Below are 19161 nucleotides of genomic sequence, written 5' to 3'. Positions count from 1 at the left end.
ATTTCATTTTACTTTTTCTGTGGTTGAGAGTATTCAAACTTTCCGTTTATTTGGAAAAGTTGTGAAGAAATCAAGAGGCTGAAAAAGTCGAAAAGATGTAATAAGAAATTCCAAACAAACGATCCATGGATGCATTTATTGAGAGATTCCAAACGTACCATCCATGGATGCAATCTTAGAATGCCAGAAGAAGAGAAGCAGCAGCAGCAGCAAATACTCCGAAAGAGTTTATAAGACCGATGAAGGTCGAAGCAGCAGCGCCTGGTGTAGGTGCAGGAGCTGGAGTTTGGTAGATTACCGGAGGCTCTGCCCCTGGAGAAGGCGGGACTGGAGCCAGGTGCTTGCTTCTATCAGCCAAGACCACCACAATGAGTTTCTCAAACTTGAGACAATTGTCTTTGTTGCCGCTGATGAAGAAGAAAGGCCCAGAGCGATTGAAAGTGAAGACAGTGAGGCCATCTGTGAATTTTCCTAAAGGAGACTCTGTTCTGCAGTTTTCATAGGCATCCTTTGTCACTTCCAGCACTGAATCTTGCCCAGATGAATAATTGAACACTGCATAAAAACCATTGCATTTTTATTACAGAAAGGCACAAATGTTTGCACCAGAGAATTCCCATAGAGCATGGTCATTAGTATTCTACGAAACACAATACAATATAAGTAAAAAATAATATATATCCAATAATGTATCTAATTAATACAATACGATACATATTATCAATACGAATAATATACTTTTTTACAGGAAATAATAATATAGTAAGAGTATAAATAAGAAATTTTAAATTTTTATAGGTGTTTATGATTTTTTTAAATAATAATATGTTAATTATAATTTTTTATTATTTTGTTTTTTAAAAGAATATCATACGATACGATATATAATATATAATATAAAAAATTAAGTTTTAATATATGATACAATACGTAATTCAATTACTATGCCAAGGAGTAGAACTTACCGAGAGAGTCCCCGATCTGAAATCGGTTATTTCCGGCCCATTGATTATAGAAGGAAGCAGAATTATTAGAGGGAACATTCCAGTGAATAAGAAAATCTCTTGCAGCAGAAGAGTTTTGCATCAAAAGCATGAGGCAGAGGAGTCCCAATGCATGATGAGCTTTGCTTCCCTTATCAGAGAATCTCAAAATGGAGTTGGCCATTGCTTGCTGAAAGCCTGAAACCTGCAAAGTCAAGTAGATTTGGTGAATGCAAAGAAGAGGTGACAAGTCTAGCTTGTTCTTGCAGATCTTTGATTCTCTTTCATTTTTTTTCAGGTGTGGATTTATTGTTTATACTGTAAAATAGTTATTTTATTTCCTTTTTTTCTTGCATATATTTTCAATTAGCCTTAATTATTTTTCTTTGTACTTTTTTTTAACGTGTAAAGTAGTAATTTTATTTCCTTGAATATATTTCCAAATTAGTCACAATTATGTTAGATTATCCTCGAAATTTGGGATTTCTTGCCTTGTGTAAGGATTGAGTAAAATACATTTTCTTGCCCAATGTTTTGCCAAGAAAACATTTTTCTCTCCTCAGATGGCATAAATAATATTTTATTATCAAATATTAATTATTATTTATAAAAAAATTTTAAAATAGTGTTAGAAAGTAAAATTATTATTTTATTTTTAAAAATTACAATATAATCTCGTATTAATAAAATTTTAAAAAAAACTTTGCATGAGAACCTTTAATTTTTCTTTCTTTTCACTTGCACCGCATCTTCTTTTGAGCCAACAAACTCTAGCCACAATTCTTACTTTTGACAACCATCTCCGGTGATGATTCAACTTCAAATGCACTCCGGGTGCCAATATTTTTATTTTTAATTCATTCCCTCAACGATTTCCTTATAACCAAATGTAAAGGAATACACATTGTTAATGATCATCATGACGAAATGCTTAATCTAAGAAAAAGGACAACCATTCCATATTTGTAAAATAGATTTCGATGAAATGCTCATTCCTAAGAAAAGAATGGTAATCTATAGAAAATTACATTAGATAGATCCTTAAAAAAGGAATGATATTTCCAAAACAAGAATACACATTTTATTCAGTCGTTTTATAAGAAATTCCTATATTTCAATTAAGCATATGAGAATGGTTGTTTTAAAGTGTAAAAAGATTGTGTGTCGATTTAAAGAAATTGCTCAAGTTCTATGTGATATAATGACATGAGAAATGATCATATAAGTCATAAGAAAGTCAAAAACAATGGTTTGAGCATAATAATGATATAGAAGTGAAGTACAAGTCATGAGATTGATTAATACTGTCTTGAGTGTAGCCATAATTTACATGAAAGCATACCCAAAGTCTTAACCTAAGACGAACTATTTGTGTACGTATGCATGCTTCCTAAGAAAGTATATGTGCATCGAATTATTATCAGGAAGTAGGTCTCCAAATTGTGCGCATCTGGGGCATGCTCCCATGAGCTATACATGTATTATGATGCTTCATGAAAGCATGGTTTTGTTGTAAGCTTTTTTTAATCTTTTCATAAAGGTTATTGCGAAGAGACACCGATGAGTTCTTTCGTGCGCACACTCATAGTAGAGTGAAATCTTATAGTTGTGTGCGAACTAGACGTGTGTTTTGTGTGTATGAGAAGAGAGATTGTATAGTTACATTACTCAAACAGTCACATATAAGGGCATGAGTCAGAATGACAGCTTACTGGAACTTCCAATATAAAGGAAATAAGATGAATTGTAAGAGGGGTCAGAAAAGGTAAAAAAAATTATTTTAAGTGTTGAACAATCAATCCGTTAGCAAGAGAGTGTAGAGCAGCCTGAGTCATGAGAAAATAACCAATCAGACTAATAATCAGTTGGAGACTGAATGGTAGAAGAGATGGTGACTTTGACAAAAGGAGCAAATTGGACCAACTCTTCTTGGTCTCCATGGTTCATGTAGTCAAAGTCAACATACCCAGATAGTCAAAGTCTTCATTTGGAGTTTTTCACACCTTGTTATGCCATCTAATGGATGATGAAGAACGACACTGTATTATCCGTATAACCTAACAAAAAAGGGTGAAATATCATCTTTCGTCATCAAGTCATCCAGACTCTCATGTCAATGGTAGTTATCCTTTTTAGTGGTTAAATAATTGTCTTTTATCATCAGATCTAAAAAATTAGTAAAAAGTGTCAATTAATACCCCGAATAATAATGACCATAAAAGCTAAATAAATCTTAAAAGTGAAATCTAAATTTTTCAAATTTTGAAAATGAATTGAAATATTAATTTTTACAATCTAAATAGAAAATATATTAACTTTCTAAAATTTAAGATTTAATAGTAAAATAATAATTTTATTATTATTTTTAACTAAAATTTTTTAATGATGATTAATTTATATAAAAATGTTTAATTTTTTATCTAATTTTGAAATTACGGATTGAAAAATAGTCCTTTGGCCTAATAATCAATTAGAAACTGAAAAGTAGAAGAGACGGTGACTAGACAAAAGGAGCAAATCAGACCGATTCCTCTTGGCCTCTATGGATGGTTCATGTAGTCAAAGTCAACAAACCAAGACAGTAACCTTTTTCACATATAGGTTGTGTCATAATAAAGAGAAATTGGTGGTGGCTCGCAGTGTCCATAAAATGCGTCGTGTCAAGATCCGAAAGGACAAACATTACAGAAGTGTCAACTTCCTAGAATGATAAAGCTTTCTTTGTTATTTTTTTTTAGGCAAGTTAGAACGACAAAGCCTTTTAATTTAAGGTGTACCTCCTAGAGTTTTTCACAGGTCAATTTACATGTTTTACAAATTTATTAATCATTTTATATAAATTTTTATTCTTTTATTTTTCACATACGGGTAGGGGTGAATTCAGATCGATTCAAACTTAGATATCTCTTAGTTTGAGTTTAGTTCAAATAAAAAATAATCTAATTCAAGTTTATTGAGTTAAAATTAAGTTTGATTCAAATGATAAATAATTCAACTTATTTTGGTTCAAATTTAGCTCGATTTTATAGCTCGAATCAATGGTTCGAAGTTATACTTTAGTTCGATTCAGATTTATGACTCAAATTTATGATTTATTAACAAAATGATATTATTTTATCTAAATAATACTCAAAATTTTTTATTCAAACTATGAATTTAAATTGTTAATTTAAATTATTGAATTCGAACTATAAATTTGAACCGAATCAAGTTATAAATTTAAACTACAGATTTGAGTCTTAAATTTAAGTTGGATTTAAGTCAAACCAAATTAAATACCTTTTAACTTAAATATAACTCAAATTAAAAAATAAATTAAATTTTTTGATTTAAATTTAAATTAAATAAATTTGATTCAAATTAAATTAAATTAATTTAATTTTTAACATCGGCCAGTGTTGACATGTAGTATAACTCAGAGACCATGCCAAGGCAAGTCATGTTTTTCACGTGGGACAACCTTTGACATATCTACTTTTCAATATACAAAAAAGTAGACCACCTACAGCTGACGCCAGCCAGCAGTCTCCAAATTATTTCCACGCGCCACCAAAGGCGGGTGGGACAAGTACCCTTTCTTGACCCCCATTTGGACAAATCCCAAGTGTCTATCTCCCGAAAAAATGGCAGCATATAAACCAAGTCCCACGATCACGCGCTCTTCTACCACTCCGTTCCCTCTCCCTAAAAGTCCAACGGATATTTCAATAAAACCTCATAATTATCCACTAATTATAGAAATTACATCAAAAAATTAAGAAAAATGACAATATTAATTTATAATTTACAAATGTTAAAAGGAAAAATAAAATAAAAAGCAGGAAAGAATAGAATTAGAAACAGAGGAGGACAAGTAACGCATTGACCGGCATCTGAGAGGCTTCTGTCGTGAGATGGCTCTCATCTCACGACTCTGACATTTAGGCACAGCCTCTCTTCTTCGTCTTCTTCTTCTTCTTCATCCATCACGTCAGAAGAAGATTTTTTTTTTTCTTATTGTTTTTAGCTTTGAACGGTTCTGGTTCTGACTTTTATTAAGCCAGCACCTCATCTGGGCCCCCCAGTTTTTACCCACTTTGATTTTTTCCATCAAAAGGGTATCCAAGGTCATCATTTAATTGATCTTTTGCTGGGGTGTCTGGTTCAGAGGTGCTGGTTTTCAGTTCTGAAATTTTTTTTTTTTTACTTTTAATTTGTGAATATGTGGGGGGCGGCTCCAGAGCCTGCTGATTCTTACTACAAGGTTCGACCTGAGTGCACTGACCTGCCCAAAACCAGATTCAAAATCAAGGTTTGTGCTTTTCTGATGGTGGTTGTTTTTGCTTTGTAAATACATGAATTTTTTGTAAGGTGTTTGATTCGTGTCTTTTAGGTTGATTTATTCATTTTTTAGATGTAATGTGTTGTTGGGATGATTGTATTTTAATCGAGAATGTCTGTTAATGTTTGTTTGGATTGATTTATTACGAATATGAGCTTTGGAAGATGAGCAACTTCGGCTGAATTGGGTTGAATTTGGTTGTAAATTTGTGACTTTGATGATGTTGATGTATTGTGAATGAAAACAAAGATTTTCAATGCATGTATATGTAAACAACTAACAAAATGCTGTAAGATTGTGAGACAATAAACCTAGCCCAATCACGGTGAATGTCTGAAAAGCTTAAATCTTGTGCAATTCTGATTCTGGCCACAATTATTAAGTTTGAAAGTCAGAACATCAGTTTGGATTAAAATTCATAACCCTTAAATATGTCCTTTTCCATTGCAATTACTGAAGCTTTTTGTTTTTATCTGCTAATACAGCCTGGTAAAACTCTAAGTGCAAGGAAATGGCATGCTGCATTTACTTCAGAAGGGTACTTAGATATAGGGAAGACTCTAAGTCGAATTCAACGAGGGGTAAGTGCACCTTCATGTTTAAGAGCTACAGCAAATTTTGTTTATACATGTTCTTTATTTGTTTTTATTAAAGTTAGTGTAATTGCGTACTATTAGACCTGCTGGAAATAATTCTGTGTGTGACACCTGGATCATGTGTCTGCTATCCTTTATGTAATTTGAAAGTTGAGTGAAGAATTGTAATCCCTTTTTCTTCTGCCCCCCTCTAAAGCAAATTATGAATTCTCAGTTACCTTCTGCTTTATTCTTTCTTGATTCTATATATATCATACGATTGCTGCCTCTATTCCCAAATAGGAAGTTATATATTATATTACATATAGTATCGATATGACTTTCTTACTTGTTTGATATATACAGCTCCGTGCCAAGCTGATTTAGTTGTTTTGTGATAGTATTAATTGAATAAAGTGGTTATCATTTCACTTTCTAATCAATGATCAAATTTATGTTCTGAATACTACCCATAGTCTACATATATCATAGTGTTTATGCACACTTACAATTTCTGATGGAAGTCAAATTATCACCAAGCTTGTTATTTTTTCTTTCTTTATGCAACAACTTTAACTTCTTATAAGAGAAGCTATTTCATGTACTTTCTGGGACAGGCCTTAGCATTGTCAATGCAATCAATTATATGGTTTCTTAGGCCACAATATTATCTTCTCTCTATTATCAGGATTATGTACATGTGCAAAAGGACAGCAGCATTTACCTTGTTCTTCCTTCATTATACTTGCTTTCATACACTACTTGCTCTTTTTAGAAGGAGAAAGATCAATTTGTGAGTATTGATAAGTGTTGCTACACATTCTTGTCTCTTTAGGGGATCCATCCATCAATAAGAGGGGAAGTTTGGGAATTTCTTCTTGGTTGTTATGATCCTAAAAGTACATTTGATGAACGAGAGCAGCTACAACTACATCGGAGGTAGTCCTTTTTTTGTTGCTTTACTTGAGTGAGAATAATATAAAAAGTTAGTACATTAAGTGTTACAGTGAGATTGTTTGCAACTGACAAGATAGTTATTTTCTTGTCATACATTGACAGTTTGACTCATTTGAAATCTTGTTTGTATGTCCTCTTCTTCAGAAAGAAATATTATCAGTGGAAAAATGAGTGTCACGGACTGTTTCCAATTGTTGGAAGTGGCAAATTAATCACTGCTCCTGTAATTACTGAAGATGGTCAGCCCATTCAAGACCCTTTAGTGCTTCAAGAAACAAATTCAGGCAAGTAATTGACCATATATTTTAAAGATAGTGGCTATACTGAAATTGGTGATATGCTTTATGATGATAGTGTAGATTCTTCAGGTTTGAGCGCTTCCAGTAGTTTAAAAATTGTAAAGGAGGTTGCTAGCCGTGGTCCTTTGGACAAGAAAGTTATCCAGTGGTTGCTAACACTACATCAAATAGGTTGGTGGTGCATAATTTTTTAGCAAATTTTCTTTCTTTCATCTATGCTTTGTTTCCACTTTTGCAGATTTGATTAAAAAGCTTTTAAAGGATGAGAAATGTCTTATTGTACCCTCCAGCTATTTACATTGACTATCATTTTGGTCTTAATGGCTTTGCCTTGTTTAAATATTTTCCCCATAAAATTTTTCCAGCTTAATTTTTGGTGGCCTGTAGAGATCTTTGTCTTTTATATGAGTTTATACACAAAATGGATAAAGATGTAAAATTTGCTTTTCTAAAATGCAATGGCTTATATTCATTTCTATGTAAGGAGATTAAGTTCTTAATGTCAATCTTCAAAAGTAACCACTGAAACTGCCAACTGTTTTTTGATATTTTTAATTTTTTAAGTAGTTTGATTTTTAACCCATTCAATTTGGATACTTTTATGCTAGGCCTTGATGTGGTTCGCACTGACAGGACATTGGTGTTTTACGAGACGCAAGAGAACTTGTCAAAACTTTGGGATATTCTGTCTGTTTATGCTTGGATAGACGCAGATGTTGGTTATTGTCAAGGTGGATAACTAAATGAACTTTCTATTTTTTATGCCTCACTAAATGAGAATTATAAAAATCTTCAACGATGTGTAAACATCCTACTTAAAAATTTTGAACTAAGTAGGACTTAACTAGCAATATGGGAGACAAGATAGATGCTGAGAGAACCCATTCTAATAATCTTGTTCTAGCTTCTTCTTTTTTTAACCGGGGAACCCTGCCCTTTTTGGTCGGATGGGTAAACCCTAGAGTATAATGACCAGATTCATAACCACTGTATTAGGTAAATTAGGATTTCACAAGTTATGACAAAGGTTCGAACTCAGATATTCTCTCTAAAAGTGTTAGTGTTCCACCAGTTTTGCTAACTCCTAGGGTCTATTCTAGTATTTGTCGAGTATAATGGAAAGTTAACACCATGATATTTCTAGGATTGGATTCGAACCGAGCCAGCTCGAGTTAGGCTCGGACGAGCCCGAAACGAGCTGGCCCTAGCCAAGCTCGAGCTCGAGCTGCTCGCTAGATTTTTTAATTAAATATTTTGATGCAAAACGACGTCATTTTAATAACGAAAAATGAGTCAAGCCGAATTCGAGCAGAATTCGAGTTTGGCTTTCACAAGCTCGAGCTCGAGCTCAACTATATGTGAACCGAGCCGAGCTTGAGCTCGGCTCGGCTCGAATCCAGCCCTAGATATTTCTTATAGCATTTTACAAATACCAAATTCAGTTGATGTGTTGCCGAGTAGCAAAATATAACAATAATCTTCTCTCTAGAATTTGCAATAAAGTGCCAACTCTCTGTTGAATTTTGTGACAATAATATGCAGGAATGAGTGATATTTGTTCCCCCATGATAATTCTTCTTGATGATGAAGCTGATGCATTTTGGTGCTTTGAACGTTTGATGCGCAGGTTGGTAAGTATCGTCTCTGTTAACAATTAATATGAATACCCTTTTTTGAAAATATTATCCAACTCTACGTCTTATTTGAAACTTTGAAGCGAGGAAATTTCAGATGTACTGAGAGCTCAGTTGGGGTGGAGACACAGCTTAGTAGTTTGGCATCTATTACTCAAGTTATTGATCCAAAACTTCACCGGCACCTAGGTACCATCTAAATATATGTGTTTGCATGTAAATTTAGGTAATAATCTAGCTTAAACAACGGTCTGATGCAACCTACATGTCTTTCTGTGTAAGCCATTGTACACTTGGTAGTTTTTAGTTCACAAACCTCTGCTTTTTATGACATGACATGCTGATATTGATTTGGTTGAACAGAAAAGAAAGCGAATTCATTTCCCATGACGAAAATGAGTTAAACTTATTTTCTGCATATATTTCTACACATATGAACTGGAAACAAGATTGATAGGAATACAGTCAAATACTGAGTATCTTTTATAACAAACCAACCCTTGTTTTTATATTTTTGTTGAACTGGTTTAGATGCAGTTTTCACTTATTGGGAACACTGAATGTTCTGAATTCTGTTGTGCATAAATGATCAATTTATGGAATTATATAACTGTTAAAGTTATTATTGATTTTTGACTTAGCACTTGCTTTCTGCATTTCTAAAATTAATGATTCAGAAAAATATTAACAGGAAACTATGTTTTGTGATTCTGGAACACAGAGACCCTTGGCGGAGGTGACTATCTATTTGCTGTCAGAATGTTTATGGTCTTGTTCCGTCGAGAATTCTCCTTTTGTGATTCACTATATCTCTGGGAGGTATGATCAAACTTGTCTGATATTATATTTTATTCTTTCATTTGGAGATTGGAAGAATTATTTTCAGGTTCTCTCTGGATTTCCTTTGTGTTTATATAATTCTTAAATTCTGTGAAACTTTAAGCTAATTGGCGATATTTTGAAATATTGAATCTGGAATCTGATTGTCACAAGAAGTTTTCAAATGAGTTGTTTTACCAGACTCTGCAGGCATATTCTAGCAGAGATTATTCATTTATGCTATTTAGTCCATATAGCACTTGTTTACCATTTCCCTGACCGAAGCGTCGGATCTTGAGATCAGAGTATTTTGCGCCATTTGATGGTTATTTAAGAGCATCAAACTGCTCATGTGACAGTATATGACCACTCTGGTTCTCATGCCCAACTAATTAGTTTAAATAGGCAATTTCAGAAGGAAGAATGCCACCTTATCCAGAAAAAGATACTGAGTCTTATTTGCTGAGATTTTATTCCATGTCCTAGATAAGTATGCGCATATGGATAGTTTTTATGTCCTTATTTTCCCATTCTTTTTTCCTTTTTGAATTTTTCTCCATCTTATGCATGCTTTTTTGCACTGTAATGTCAAATAAAAACTCTTTCCATGCATTCTGGAGATAAAATTTGTATATCATTATTGTGTTTTTGTGGCTGTCTTAACTTCTTTTACAGATGATGTGGGCCCTGGAATACGATCCCGACCTGTTTTCCTTATATGAAAAAGCTGAATCAGTTGGAGATAAAGCTAATGGCTTTAAAGCAAAAGCAAGATCGGCTCGTCACTATGGGAAATTTGAGAGAGAAAATTTGAAAAATAGAGGAAAGAATTCAGAGGCTCCGCTCCCCATATCTGTTTTCCTTGTTGCCAGTGTCTTGAAAGATAAGAGCTCAAAGCTACTGCAAGAAGCTCGTGGCCTGGACGATGTTGTTCAGGTCAGCTTGATGAGTTAGATCTCTATTTAGTGTCATTTCATTTTTTTAATTTTATGTCTTTACCTTTTTAGATATTGAATGGCATTACTGGAAATATAGATGCCAAAAAAGCTTGCAGTGAAGCTATGAAACTTCACAAGAAATATTTAAAAAAGGTATGTTCTTTACTGTAAATCTTGATGTTGCATTCAAAATCTTAACCTAAAAACGAAAGAGCACGATCAAGTTTATGCGCAAAAGCATTTGTAGGATTATTATCTCTGCGAATTCTCTTCACACCTCAATTATAAAAAGATCTTACAGTTGACCCATATGCATACTATTTATAACATTTATGCAGGCCAAGCAGACATAACATTTGTTGAGTGCAAATGTTCTGACCCAATGAAGAAATAATGGGAAATTTCATTATGTTGTGACTTGATTCAACACGGATTGCAGATTCGAACGACTTTCCCAGTAAAGTGAGTTTCAAACAAATAATAGAGTTGTATCTGTAACACTAACTGTATATGTTTTTCAAAGCCTCAATACGAATTCATATTGTGTACCATTTGTTGTGGTTTGTAATGATATCTTCAAACCCAGAAATCATTTTATTGAGTTGAATTACATTGTATCACTTGCTCATGAACTATTCCTGCTTCTCAAATGAGAAAAAAACTGATGTGGGTTAATACCTAAGCATATGAAAGCATTAACCATGAAAATTTTATTTTATAAATGAGAAGAGAGACCTGCAAGTATGCTTTCATGTTCTTAAATGTTCAACAAGCTCAAACATGATTAATACATAGCAAAATTGCTTTAGAACAGTGCAAAATTTATGACCAAGGTGATCTATGAAACTGCAGTACATGTACCTGCATCTTCTATTTAGAAGTAAAGAACCAATGAAGCTCCAAAAGCCCACAAAAAATCCAGCAGCAATGCCCACTTCATCTTCATTGCCATTTTTTTTTATGTTCCACCTGCATAATCTGGTGTTGGAACCCTCTAAGTACAACTTTTGGGAAGCAGAGATCCACAAAGCTCGTTAACAAAGAACAAAGAAACATCAGAACTTTGTATTTGAGTGCCTGAAGGATTTTCGGCTTGTCAATTTCATTGAAAGCTCAATATAATGTACTGAGTGTAAACTCAACTCATTATATGATTGGATGTTATTATATCTTTAATTTAAAATTATCAATCGTATGATGATACACATCAAATGTTTATATATTTATATACATAAAGTTGATACATATAATTTTATTATTTTATATATATGTTAAATTTATTTATAATAGGTAAACCGAGTTGTTAAACTGTCGTTGTACCTTTGCCAACGAGGTATTTTTGCAAACTTATTTGCAGAAAAAAAAAATCAACTTATTTACCATGGCTGGGGTAAGTCGTTAATTTTTAGAGTAAAAATCTTAAGGGAGACTGAAACTAAAGTGTTGGTTTTTTTTCATTTTCTCCATTAAACTGAGATGTCTAGGTTCTAAATTAACTCAAATTATATTCATTAGTTTCTGTAAATGGTTCACTTATATTTTAAATAGTGTTGTAATATTTGGAACCTTGAACATGAAAGTTTATACTGTGGGGAATGAAAGTATTTTAAAGGCCAAAAGACTTATTCCCACCCAAGGTTTGTTGAATTCCAAAATTGGCATCCGCTAAATATTGAAAACTCCCAAACTCCTACTTATAAACGATTAAAATTGACATAATCAATTAGTTTAAAAGAAATACTTGTTATTTAATATTCAATATTAAAAAAATAATATTTTATCCTTTGTTTTCTCCCTAAACTTTAAAAACTAATAATTTTCTCCCTTAATTCTAAAAAGAAAAAAAGAAGTTTTTAAAACTTAGGGTTAGAAAAAATTTGTTAATTTTTAAAGTTTAGAAGAAAAAAAAAAGATGAAATTTTATTATTTTAATATTAAATGTTAAATGATAATTATATCCTTCAACTTAATTGATTCTATCAATTTTAATGATCGGTAAATAAAAGTTTAGGGTTATAATATTTAACAAATATTAGTTTGGAGATTCAATAAATTTTGGATGAGAACAGGGTTTTTGGTTTATTTTAAACTGTGGTACTGACGATGAAGATGGAGATGGAGATGGAGATGGAGATGGGACGAATGAACAAAACATCACTAACTATTTATAATAACTACTAAGTATTAAAGGCAATATCCAAATCAACTTTTACAATCCTGGCGCCACCTTTGAAATTCATCTTTGCTACAAGAACAGACTCCAAAGGAAGACAAGAAAACGCCAAATGGAAGCCAGTTTTAATGGAATCTATCCTGCATCAACACGAAACTCAGGACCCCCATCAACACAACAAGCCCGAAGTTCACAGGAGGTCTAAGCCCAGCTGCATCTCTCACAGGAAACTCAGTTGGAAGAGCACATTCTTCGCCATTGAAGAACACCTTAGTGGGAAACCCATCACCCCTCTGAATATTTAGATGTGGGGTTCGTTTTTTCCTGAATGAAATCACAGATTGCTGTTTTCCAGGCACCCTTGGCTCACCTGGCTTAGACCCATTTGTCTCAGCCACCAAGTAATTCAGCCCTGGTAAACCCTGGAAGAATAGGGTTTTGTTTACTTGTGGCAATTTTGTGCCATTGAAGGAATACACATTTTCATAGCCTTCATAAGCCTTGTCCATTGTCACTGCTGTGAACCAGTCTGCAAATGGGGTTTCACCCCAGTTGAAGAGTGTGATTCTAGCTGACCATCCGTCTCTATAATCAGAATTGATGTGCCAATTTACACTCACTCCACAATTATCGGGACATGGCAATTGCTTAGGAATAGGCTTGTGATTGAGACTAGCCCAAGCAAGAGCTTTGTCAGTTCTATTGTCAAATGGCACAAGCTGAGACTCAGAAGGAAGCAGCATAGCTTTAGCCTTGGGGTTGCATTTATCAGGATTTGGGCACCCACAAGCACAAGTCGGGCAAGGGATGATAGATTCATTGTAATAGGCCGAAAAGGAAACACAGCACCGGGTTTTTTGTTTCTCAGGCTTTGTGATGTTGCAAACAACTTGAAAACTTGCAATCGCAGTGGTGACAGATGGAAGGCCACTGGGGTCTGGAAATTCAGTTGGGTCAACTCTGATTGGAGGGCCACATTTGTAATGCGGATTTATAACGCCATTGATAGCCCATTTCAATGGTGGGAAAAGGGCAGTTCTGTTGTTATAAGGGGGCAGCTTAAAAACCTGCAACTGGAAAGTCGATTTTGACTGGCTTTCGTTCATCAATCTTGGCAAAAGACTACCATTTCTGCAACAATTTGGTAACTTGCCAATTTTCTCATCGTCTTTTCTATCAGCAGGCAGGTCAAAAATGACGGGCTTCTTCTCACAACTCATGACAGTTGAGAAATCAAAATCTTGGTAAATTTTCCCAGCAGGGCCATAAATGCAATCTCTAGCGCCCTTTCTTCGAGTGTAAGCTCCCCTCATGGCTGAAATGAACTCACCATTTTGCCATTCCCAGGTCAAGTTCCAATGATCAAGACGGCCTAAAGGATTGACGTTGTCAATGGTGACTTCAGCAAGATAATTGTTCGCATAGGCCTGAATTACATCATATATTATGGAGAGATCTCCCTTCCGACGTGGGGCAAATTTGGTGGATTTGACCGGCGGTGCCTTGATTTTGGGATTCCTTCTGCAGCATACATGCATATAGGTTCCTGTAAAATCAAAGCTCTTAATAATATGCTTTCAAAATTAGATTACTAATAGTGTTACCTAGGTGTGTTTATGCGTTTTTGAAACATTTTCCTTTCTAAAAAGTTTCAAAATTGGTTCAGAATGTTTCAGGGGTATTTTGGAGAAATAAAAAAATTTGAAACACTTTCATTTTTTTAATTTTTTAATCGATTAAAAATTGATTTCATGTTTATTCTCTATCAAATTTTTTAACCCTAACTTTAATTTTGTCCCTCTCTCATTTTCTTTTCTAGTTTCTTCGATCATCAAGGGATGTTAGAAAAATCGATTTCGTCAAAATTGATATACACTCTTTATTTGATTGTTAATTGTTAAATGAAATCAGTTAAATTCATATCTTATTATAGTTGTTGTATTTTACTAATTTAAAAAATATATATATAAATTGTTATATTTTTTTAATAAAATTTGGCATTTTTTTGAAAAAAAATAAACCCTTTCATTTTTATATCTATACATTTTCCCATGTTTTCATTTTTTATATTTTTAAGAAAATATGTTTAGTATTTCTATTTTCATTTCTGTTTCTACATTTTATTTTCATATTTTCTCATTTTTACGTTTTAGTATTTTATTATATAGATAATTAAGATTTACCTTTTCTAGTCGGGCCAGGACAAACATATCCATCATTCATGAGCTTGAGGGACTTCGGCATGGGGACACCCGGTGGCTTAACTCCGAACTCCGTACCTTTGATATCAATCTTAGCTGAAATCTGACTGTAATCACCAGCGGTATCGATGGAGGTCTTCAAATCCGCCATTGGGTTTCCCATAAAGGTGGTTCCATTCCCAACCGTTGTAGGAAAATCTGTTCCGTCGACAATGGTGGCGCCAGAAACCGACACCAAAATCTCCTGATTATGAAACCCCACATGCATTTTCCACGCCTTTAGCTCCTCCGTTCCAGCGTTCACAATCGTCGCCATCGCCTTAAACGCCCAAGCCTGTGCGGTGGCGTTTTTAACGTAGGGCAATTCCTTTTCTCGTCCATTAAGATTGTAAGTCAAAAAAATCCCATTACACTCGTCTAAACCTGGAGGAGGAGGAGGAGCCGCTGCGGCCTCTGTATCACCATAATCACCCGTGCCGGCATCTTGGCCGCTGTTTACATGGAACAACAAGGCAATACAGAAAAGAAAAACAACACAACGAGACGACGGTGATCGTCTCATTGTGTTAAAGAAGTAAGGTTTCACAGAAAGAGATGATGGTGGGGATTGTAAACAGAGTAGAGATTGAAAAGGGGAATCTGAGGGAACCCGATGGAAGATTGAGAGATGAAAGTTATAAAAGGGAAGACATAGTAAGAGACTGAGTCAACTTCATTTCTCTTCCTCTAGTTTTTGCTGCTTCTTCGGAGGAGAGACAAAAACATCTTGCATGCGAGTTGCAGGCTAATTTTGGGTTTTGCTTCTTATTTCCAGCTTAAAACTGCTCTTTTCATACGACAATTTCTACCTCTAGGCATTAACTGAGTAACTGATTAAGATGGCATGAACTGGCCTCAATTGTACACAAATCTACTCTGAAACAATACAACTACTTGTGATTTTGTTACCGTTTTGATGGAAAAATGTGAATTTTTAAAAATAAAATGTTTTAGAAAGTTATAAAATTATTAGTTTTTAAAATTTGTAAAGATTTTTTAATTTTATTATTAAAATGATATTTTAATTTTATATATAACTAAAAATTTTAATAAAATTTGATTTATTGGTGAGATTTTAGGTTTTTAAAAATTGATAGATGGAGATTAGAATTATATCAAACTTTGGGTGGGAATTTGAGATTTCATATATAAAAGAGTATAGGTTCAAGTGTTTTTCAATTCTATATTAAAATCAAACAAAAAAAAATAGATTTTATATATAAAAGAATATATATTTAAATTTCTTCTGACAATATATAAAAATTAAATTATTATCATAAAAATCAGTTACTGAATTTGAGATTTATTCCAATGTGATGGACCGAGGGGAAGAGCTGAGTACTTGGGTAATGATTAGCATTAATCAACATCTAAAATTACCAATAAAACGGCGTCGTAGTTGCATCAAAAATCCCTCGGTTTGTGTTTCCCTCTTTTAGTTGTATTAAAATTGCCAATAAAACGGCGTCGCAGTTGTATTAAAAATCCCTCTAAAAGAGGGAAATGGCGTCGTAGTCAGTTTCCCTCTTTTAGCTGTTTGCTTTCTATTTGTGTTTTCATTTTACAAAATTTTCACAATAAAGGTAGGGTAGAGAACATGGAAAACAAATCATTTGTATTTATTTAATTTTTTTTTTTGAATAAAGCAAAAAAAATTATTAGATTAAGAAAAAATGAATATAAATATAAATGAGGTGTTTATCTAAAAAACTAAAATATTTATTTACTTAATATTTAATTAGTAAAAAGATTTTATTTTATTTTTGGTAATTTTAAGTAGAGATACAATTAGAACTAAGAAAAGGGTTAGGCCTCTTAAGTTAAAACAAATATTAATTTAATTTAATTTAAGTTAATTTGGATAAATCATTTTCCGTTGATATTATCCCATGAATGAATAATTTTAAATTAACGATATAATAACTCTCCATCGTGTAATAACATATCATCTATACATGATTAGGATTGACATCTTCAATCCAAAACTTACCCCAATATTTTAACTTAGCCAAGAAAATGGCAAAGATAACAAAGTCTTAACCTCCATAAATCCAACAGTCTTACACAGGAAAACAAAGGGATAAACAGACACCCCCATTTCAACAAAAACTACTGAATTATTTGATTACATTCTTGTAAAAACTAAGCTCTTTACTACCAATTAAGTATCCACAATCTCAGCAGAATCGGCTGCTGCTAGGATCATTTCCGGCTGAAGGCTTCCCACATATGTTCCATCCAATGCATTGGGCTGTCCCAATGCCTTCAATGCCAAGTGAGCCGCCTTCTGCCCTGATATCATCATTGCCCCAAATGTCGGTCCCTGCATCATAAAAATGTCCGTAAAATTAAATGCCTTCGAGCACTAGGGCATAATATAATACAAAGAGCAATAAGTGACAAGTTGAGTATACCATTCTGGGGGCTCCATCAATCTCTGCGACCTCCATGCCAGTGACAATCATCCCAGGGACAATTTCCCTGGTCAATCTCACAATAGCATCCTCAGCTGTATTCATGTCAAGGGCCTTCATGCCGGGGACATTGTCAATCATTCCAATGCTCTTCAGCCTCTTCACACCTGTAGCACCAAAGGGTCCATCATGCCCACATGAGCTCACCACAACCTTGGCCTCCATCACATTGGGGTCCATGCAAGATTGTGTGTCATGGTTCATTGACACTAGAGCCCAGTTGGTCACCACACCACCGACTCTGTTTTCCTTAACTATCAAGTCCTCAGCCGCCACTGCATTAAAGAGCTTCACATTGGGGCGAGCCAAGAGCTTGCTCATGATGGTGGAGGTGAAAAGAGCAGCATGTTTGATCACAACATAGTTGTCTTGTTCATCATAATCAATCCCCAGCTCATTAAGGAAAAGGTGAGCTGGTTTGCGCACCACCTGTTAGAAATACAAGCAATAATTCAAAGTGATTTCACTATTTGATCTCACATTTTATAATGTATTTTGAAAAACATTTCATAAAAGTTCAAAATTTTCTTCTCATTCATTTTTAGACGGAAATGAATTTTTTTATTTTTGTAATGAGTAACCTCATCTGCATCGGGCTGCCCCTTTGAGGGAGCAGTTTAAACCAAGATCCAATGACCAGACCATAACCTCTAGGCTGGATAAATCAATAGTTCAATCAGAAGGATCACCGGTCCCATAGCCACTATACTATACTAGATAAATGATCTTGACAGGTAATCAGAAGAAACTCAAATCCATAATCTCTTATGTATAAAATATCCTCTTTTACAGCTAAAGGTCAAATGAATTATTATGCCCTCTAAGAACGGGAACAAATAGTATTTACCATAGCAGAGAAGAGCTGCCCACCGAGCCACGCGCCACCACCAGGGCTGACAGATTGCTCAATAATGGCAACCCGAATGGTAGGGTTTTTGCTGAGCTCATAGGCACAAGATAGCCCGGCAGAGCCAGCACCGACGACCACCACATCGGTGTCAGCATATGTGATCATGTCCATCATATACCTGCAAACATAACAAAAATAACTGAGATCTACAGACCGCATCTAAAGTTTCAATTTTTATCAATGATGGATAAGAAAAGCTGAAATTTTGCAGTAAAAGATGGGTACCTGCGTGTCATTTCACGAGAAACAACGGACTCCTTGATGGGGTCAAACTTGAAAGCGTTCAAATCATAGGGAGGGTTAGAGGAAGCAGAAACCGATAAGCTTCTGTTGGAGGATTTGGCGGATTGAAGATGGAGAGAGGGTGGCGGTGAGACGGCAGTGCCATGGAAGGAGGAATCAAAGAGCTTTGTTGATGCAAGAGATGAAGTGAAGGCTGTAGAGGCCATGGCTGCCATGATCTTACTTACTGCTCAGAAATGAAACGAAACAACAAGTCGGCTTTGAGAACAGAGTTCAGTGTGCGCTGTGGATGAGGGGAAGGTGGTGACGGTTTATAGGGGAGAAGAAGGTGGCGAAGAAAATATCTGAAGACACGTGGCAATGAGATAGAAAATGAATGGCTTAGATTAAATGAAAAGTGTCTAAATGAACAAAAAAATCTTTTTAACAAAACTATCTGTATACGCACAATTTTAAATATATAAATAAAATAATATATTAAAATTATATATAATATCATTTTGGCCAAACGAATATATCCTACCCAAAGTATCCTCCTTTTTTGTTTCCACCCCTTAATTTTGAAAACCTATTTATCCACTTATGAGTCGTTAAA

At 34.2% G+C, this 19161-nt stretch overlaps 4 protein-coding genes across 5 annotated transcripts; 1 reads left to right on the top strand and 3 right to left on the bottom strand.

Moving 5' to 3' along the window:
* Window positions 1-112: 112 nt before the first annotated feature.
* LOC123201589 (early nodulin-like protein 3) lies at window positions 113-1243 on the bottom strand. Its single transcript, XM_044617167.1, has 2 exons — window positions 966-1243; window positions 113-555 (listed from the first exon to the last, which is right to left on the bottom strand). Exons 1-2 carry the CDS (start codon window positions 1165-1167, stop codon window positions 176-178), a joined length of 582 nt encoding a protein of 193 aa, XP_044473102.1. The 5' UTR covers window positions 1168-1243; the 3' UTR covers window positions 113-175.
* Window positions 1244-4811: 3568 nt separating this feature from the next.
* On the top strand, window positions 4812-11146 carry LOC123202385 (rab GTPase-activating protein 22-like). 2 transcript variants are annotated; one of them, XM_044618307.1, is made up of 12 exons: window positions 4812-5274; window positions 5790-5885; window positions 6715-6818; window positions 6981-7120; window positions 7205-7306; window positions 7744-7866; window positions 8678-8766; window positions 8853-8958; window positions 9491-9588; window positions 10264-10524; window positions 10596-10679; window positions 10865-11146. In XM_044618307.1, exons 1-12 carry the CDS (start codon window positions 5185-5187, stop codon window positions 10877-10879), a joined length of 1308 nt encoding a protein of 435 aa, XP_044474242.1. In that variant the 5' UTR covers window positions 4812-5184; the 3' UTR covers window positions 10880-11146. The 2 variants fall into 2 exon arrangements, with proteins under 2 accessions (XP_044474242.1, XP_044474241.1); XM_044618306.1 differs by having other exon boundaries at window positions 7196-7306.
* Window positions 11147-12715: 1569 nt separating this feature from the next.
* LOC123202452 (COBRA-like protein 10) lies at window positions 12716-15488 on the bottom strand. The gene is made up of 2 exons (XM_044618408.1): window positions 14877-15488; window positions 12716-14242 (listed from the first exon to the last, which is right to left on the bottom strand). The coding sequence occupies exons 1-2, from the start codon at window positions 15460-15462 to the stop codon at window positions 12825-12827; spliced, it is 2004 nt and encodes a 667-aa protein (XP_044474343.1). The 5' UTR covers window positions 15463-15488; the 3' UTR covers window positions 12716-12824.
* Window positions 15489-16956: 1468 nt separating this feature from the next.
* LOC123202328 (thiamine thiazole synthase, chloroplastic) lies at window positions 16957-18868 on the bottom strand. Its single transcript, XM_044618203.1, has 4 exons — window positions 18549-18868; window positions 18261-18441; window positions 17354-17842; window positions 16957-17262 (listed from the first exon to the last, which is right to left on the bottom strand). Exons 1-4 carry the CDS (start codon window positions 18779-18781, stop codon window positions 17101-17103), a joined length of 1065 nt encoding a protein of 354 aa, XP_044474138.1. The 5' UTR covers window positions 18782-18868; the 3' UTR covers window positions 16957-17100.
* Between the last annotated feature and the right edge of the window lie 293 nt (window positions 18869-19161).

This window comes from Mangifera indica, chromosome 18 (assembly GCF_011075055.1).
Source record: "Mangifera indica cultivar Alphonso chromosome 18, CATAS_Mindica_2.1, whole genome shotgun sequence".
NCBI lineage: Eukaryota > Viridiplantae > Streptophyta > Magnoliopsida > Sapindales > Anacardiaceae > Mangifera > Mangifera indica.
The sequence above is the reverse complement of the archived record's forward strand: the minus strand, read 5'-3'. Positions and strand labels throughout refer to the sequence as shown.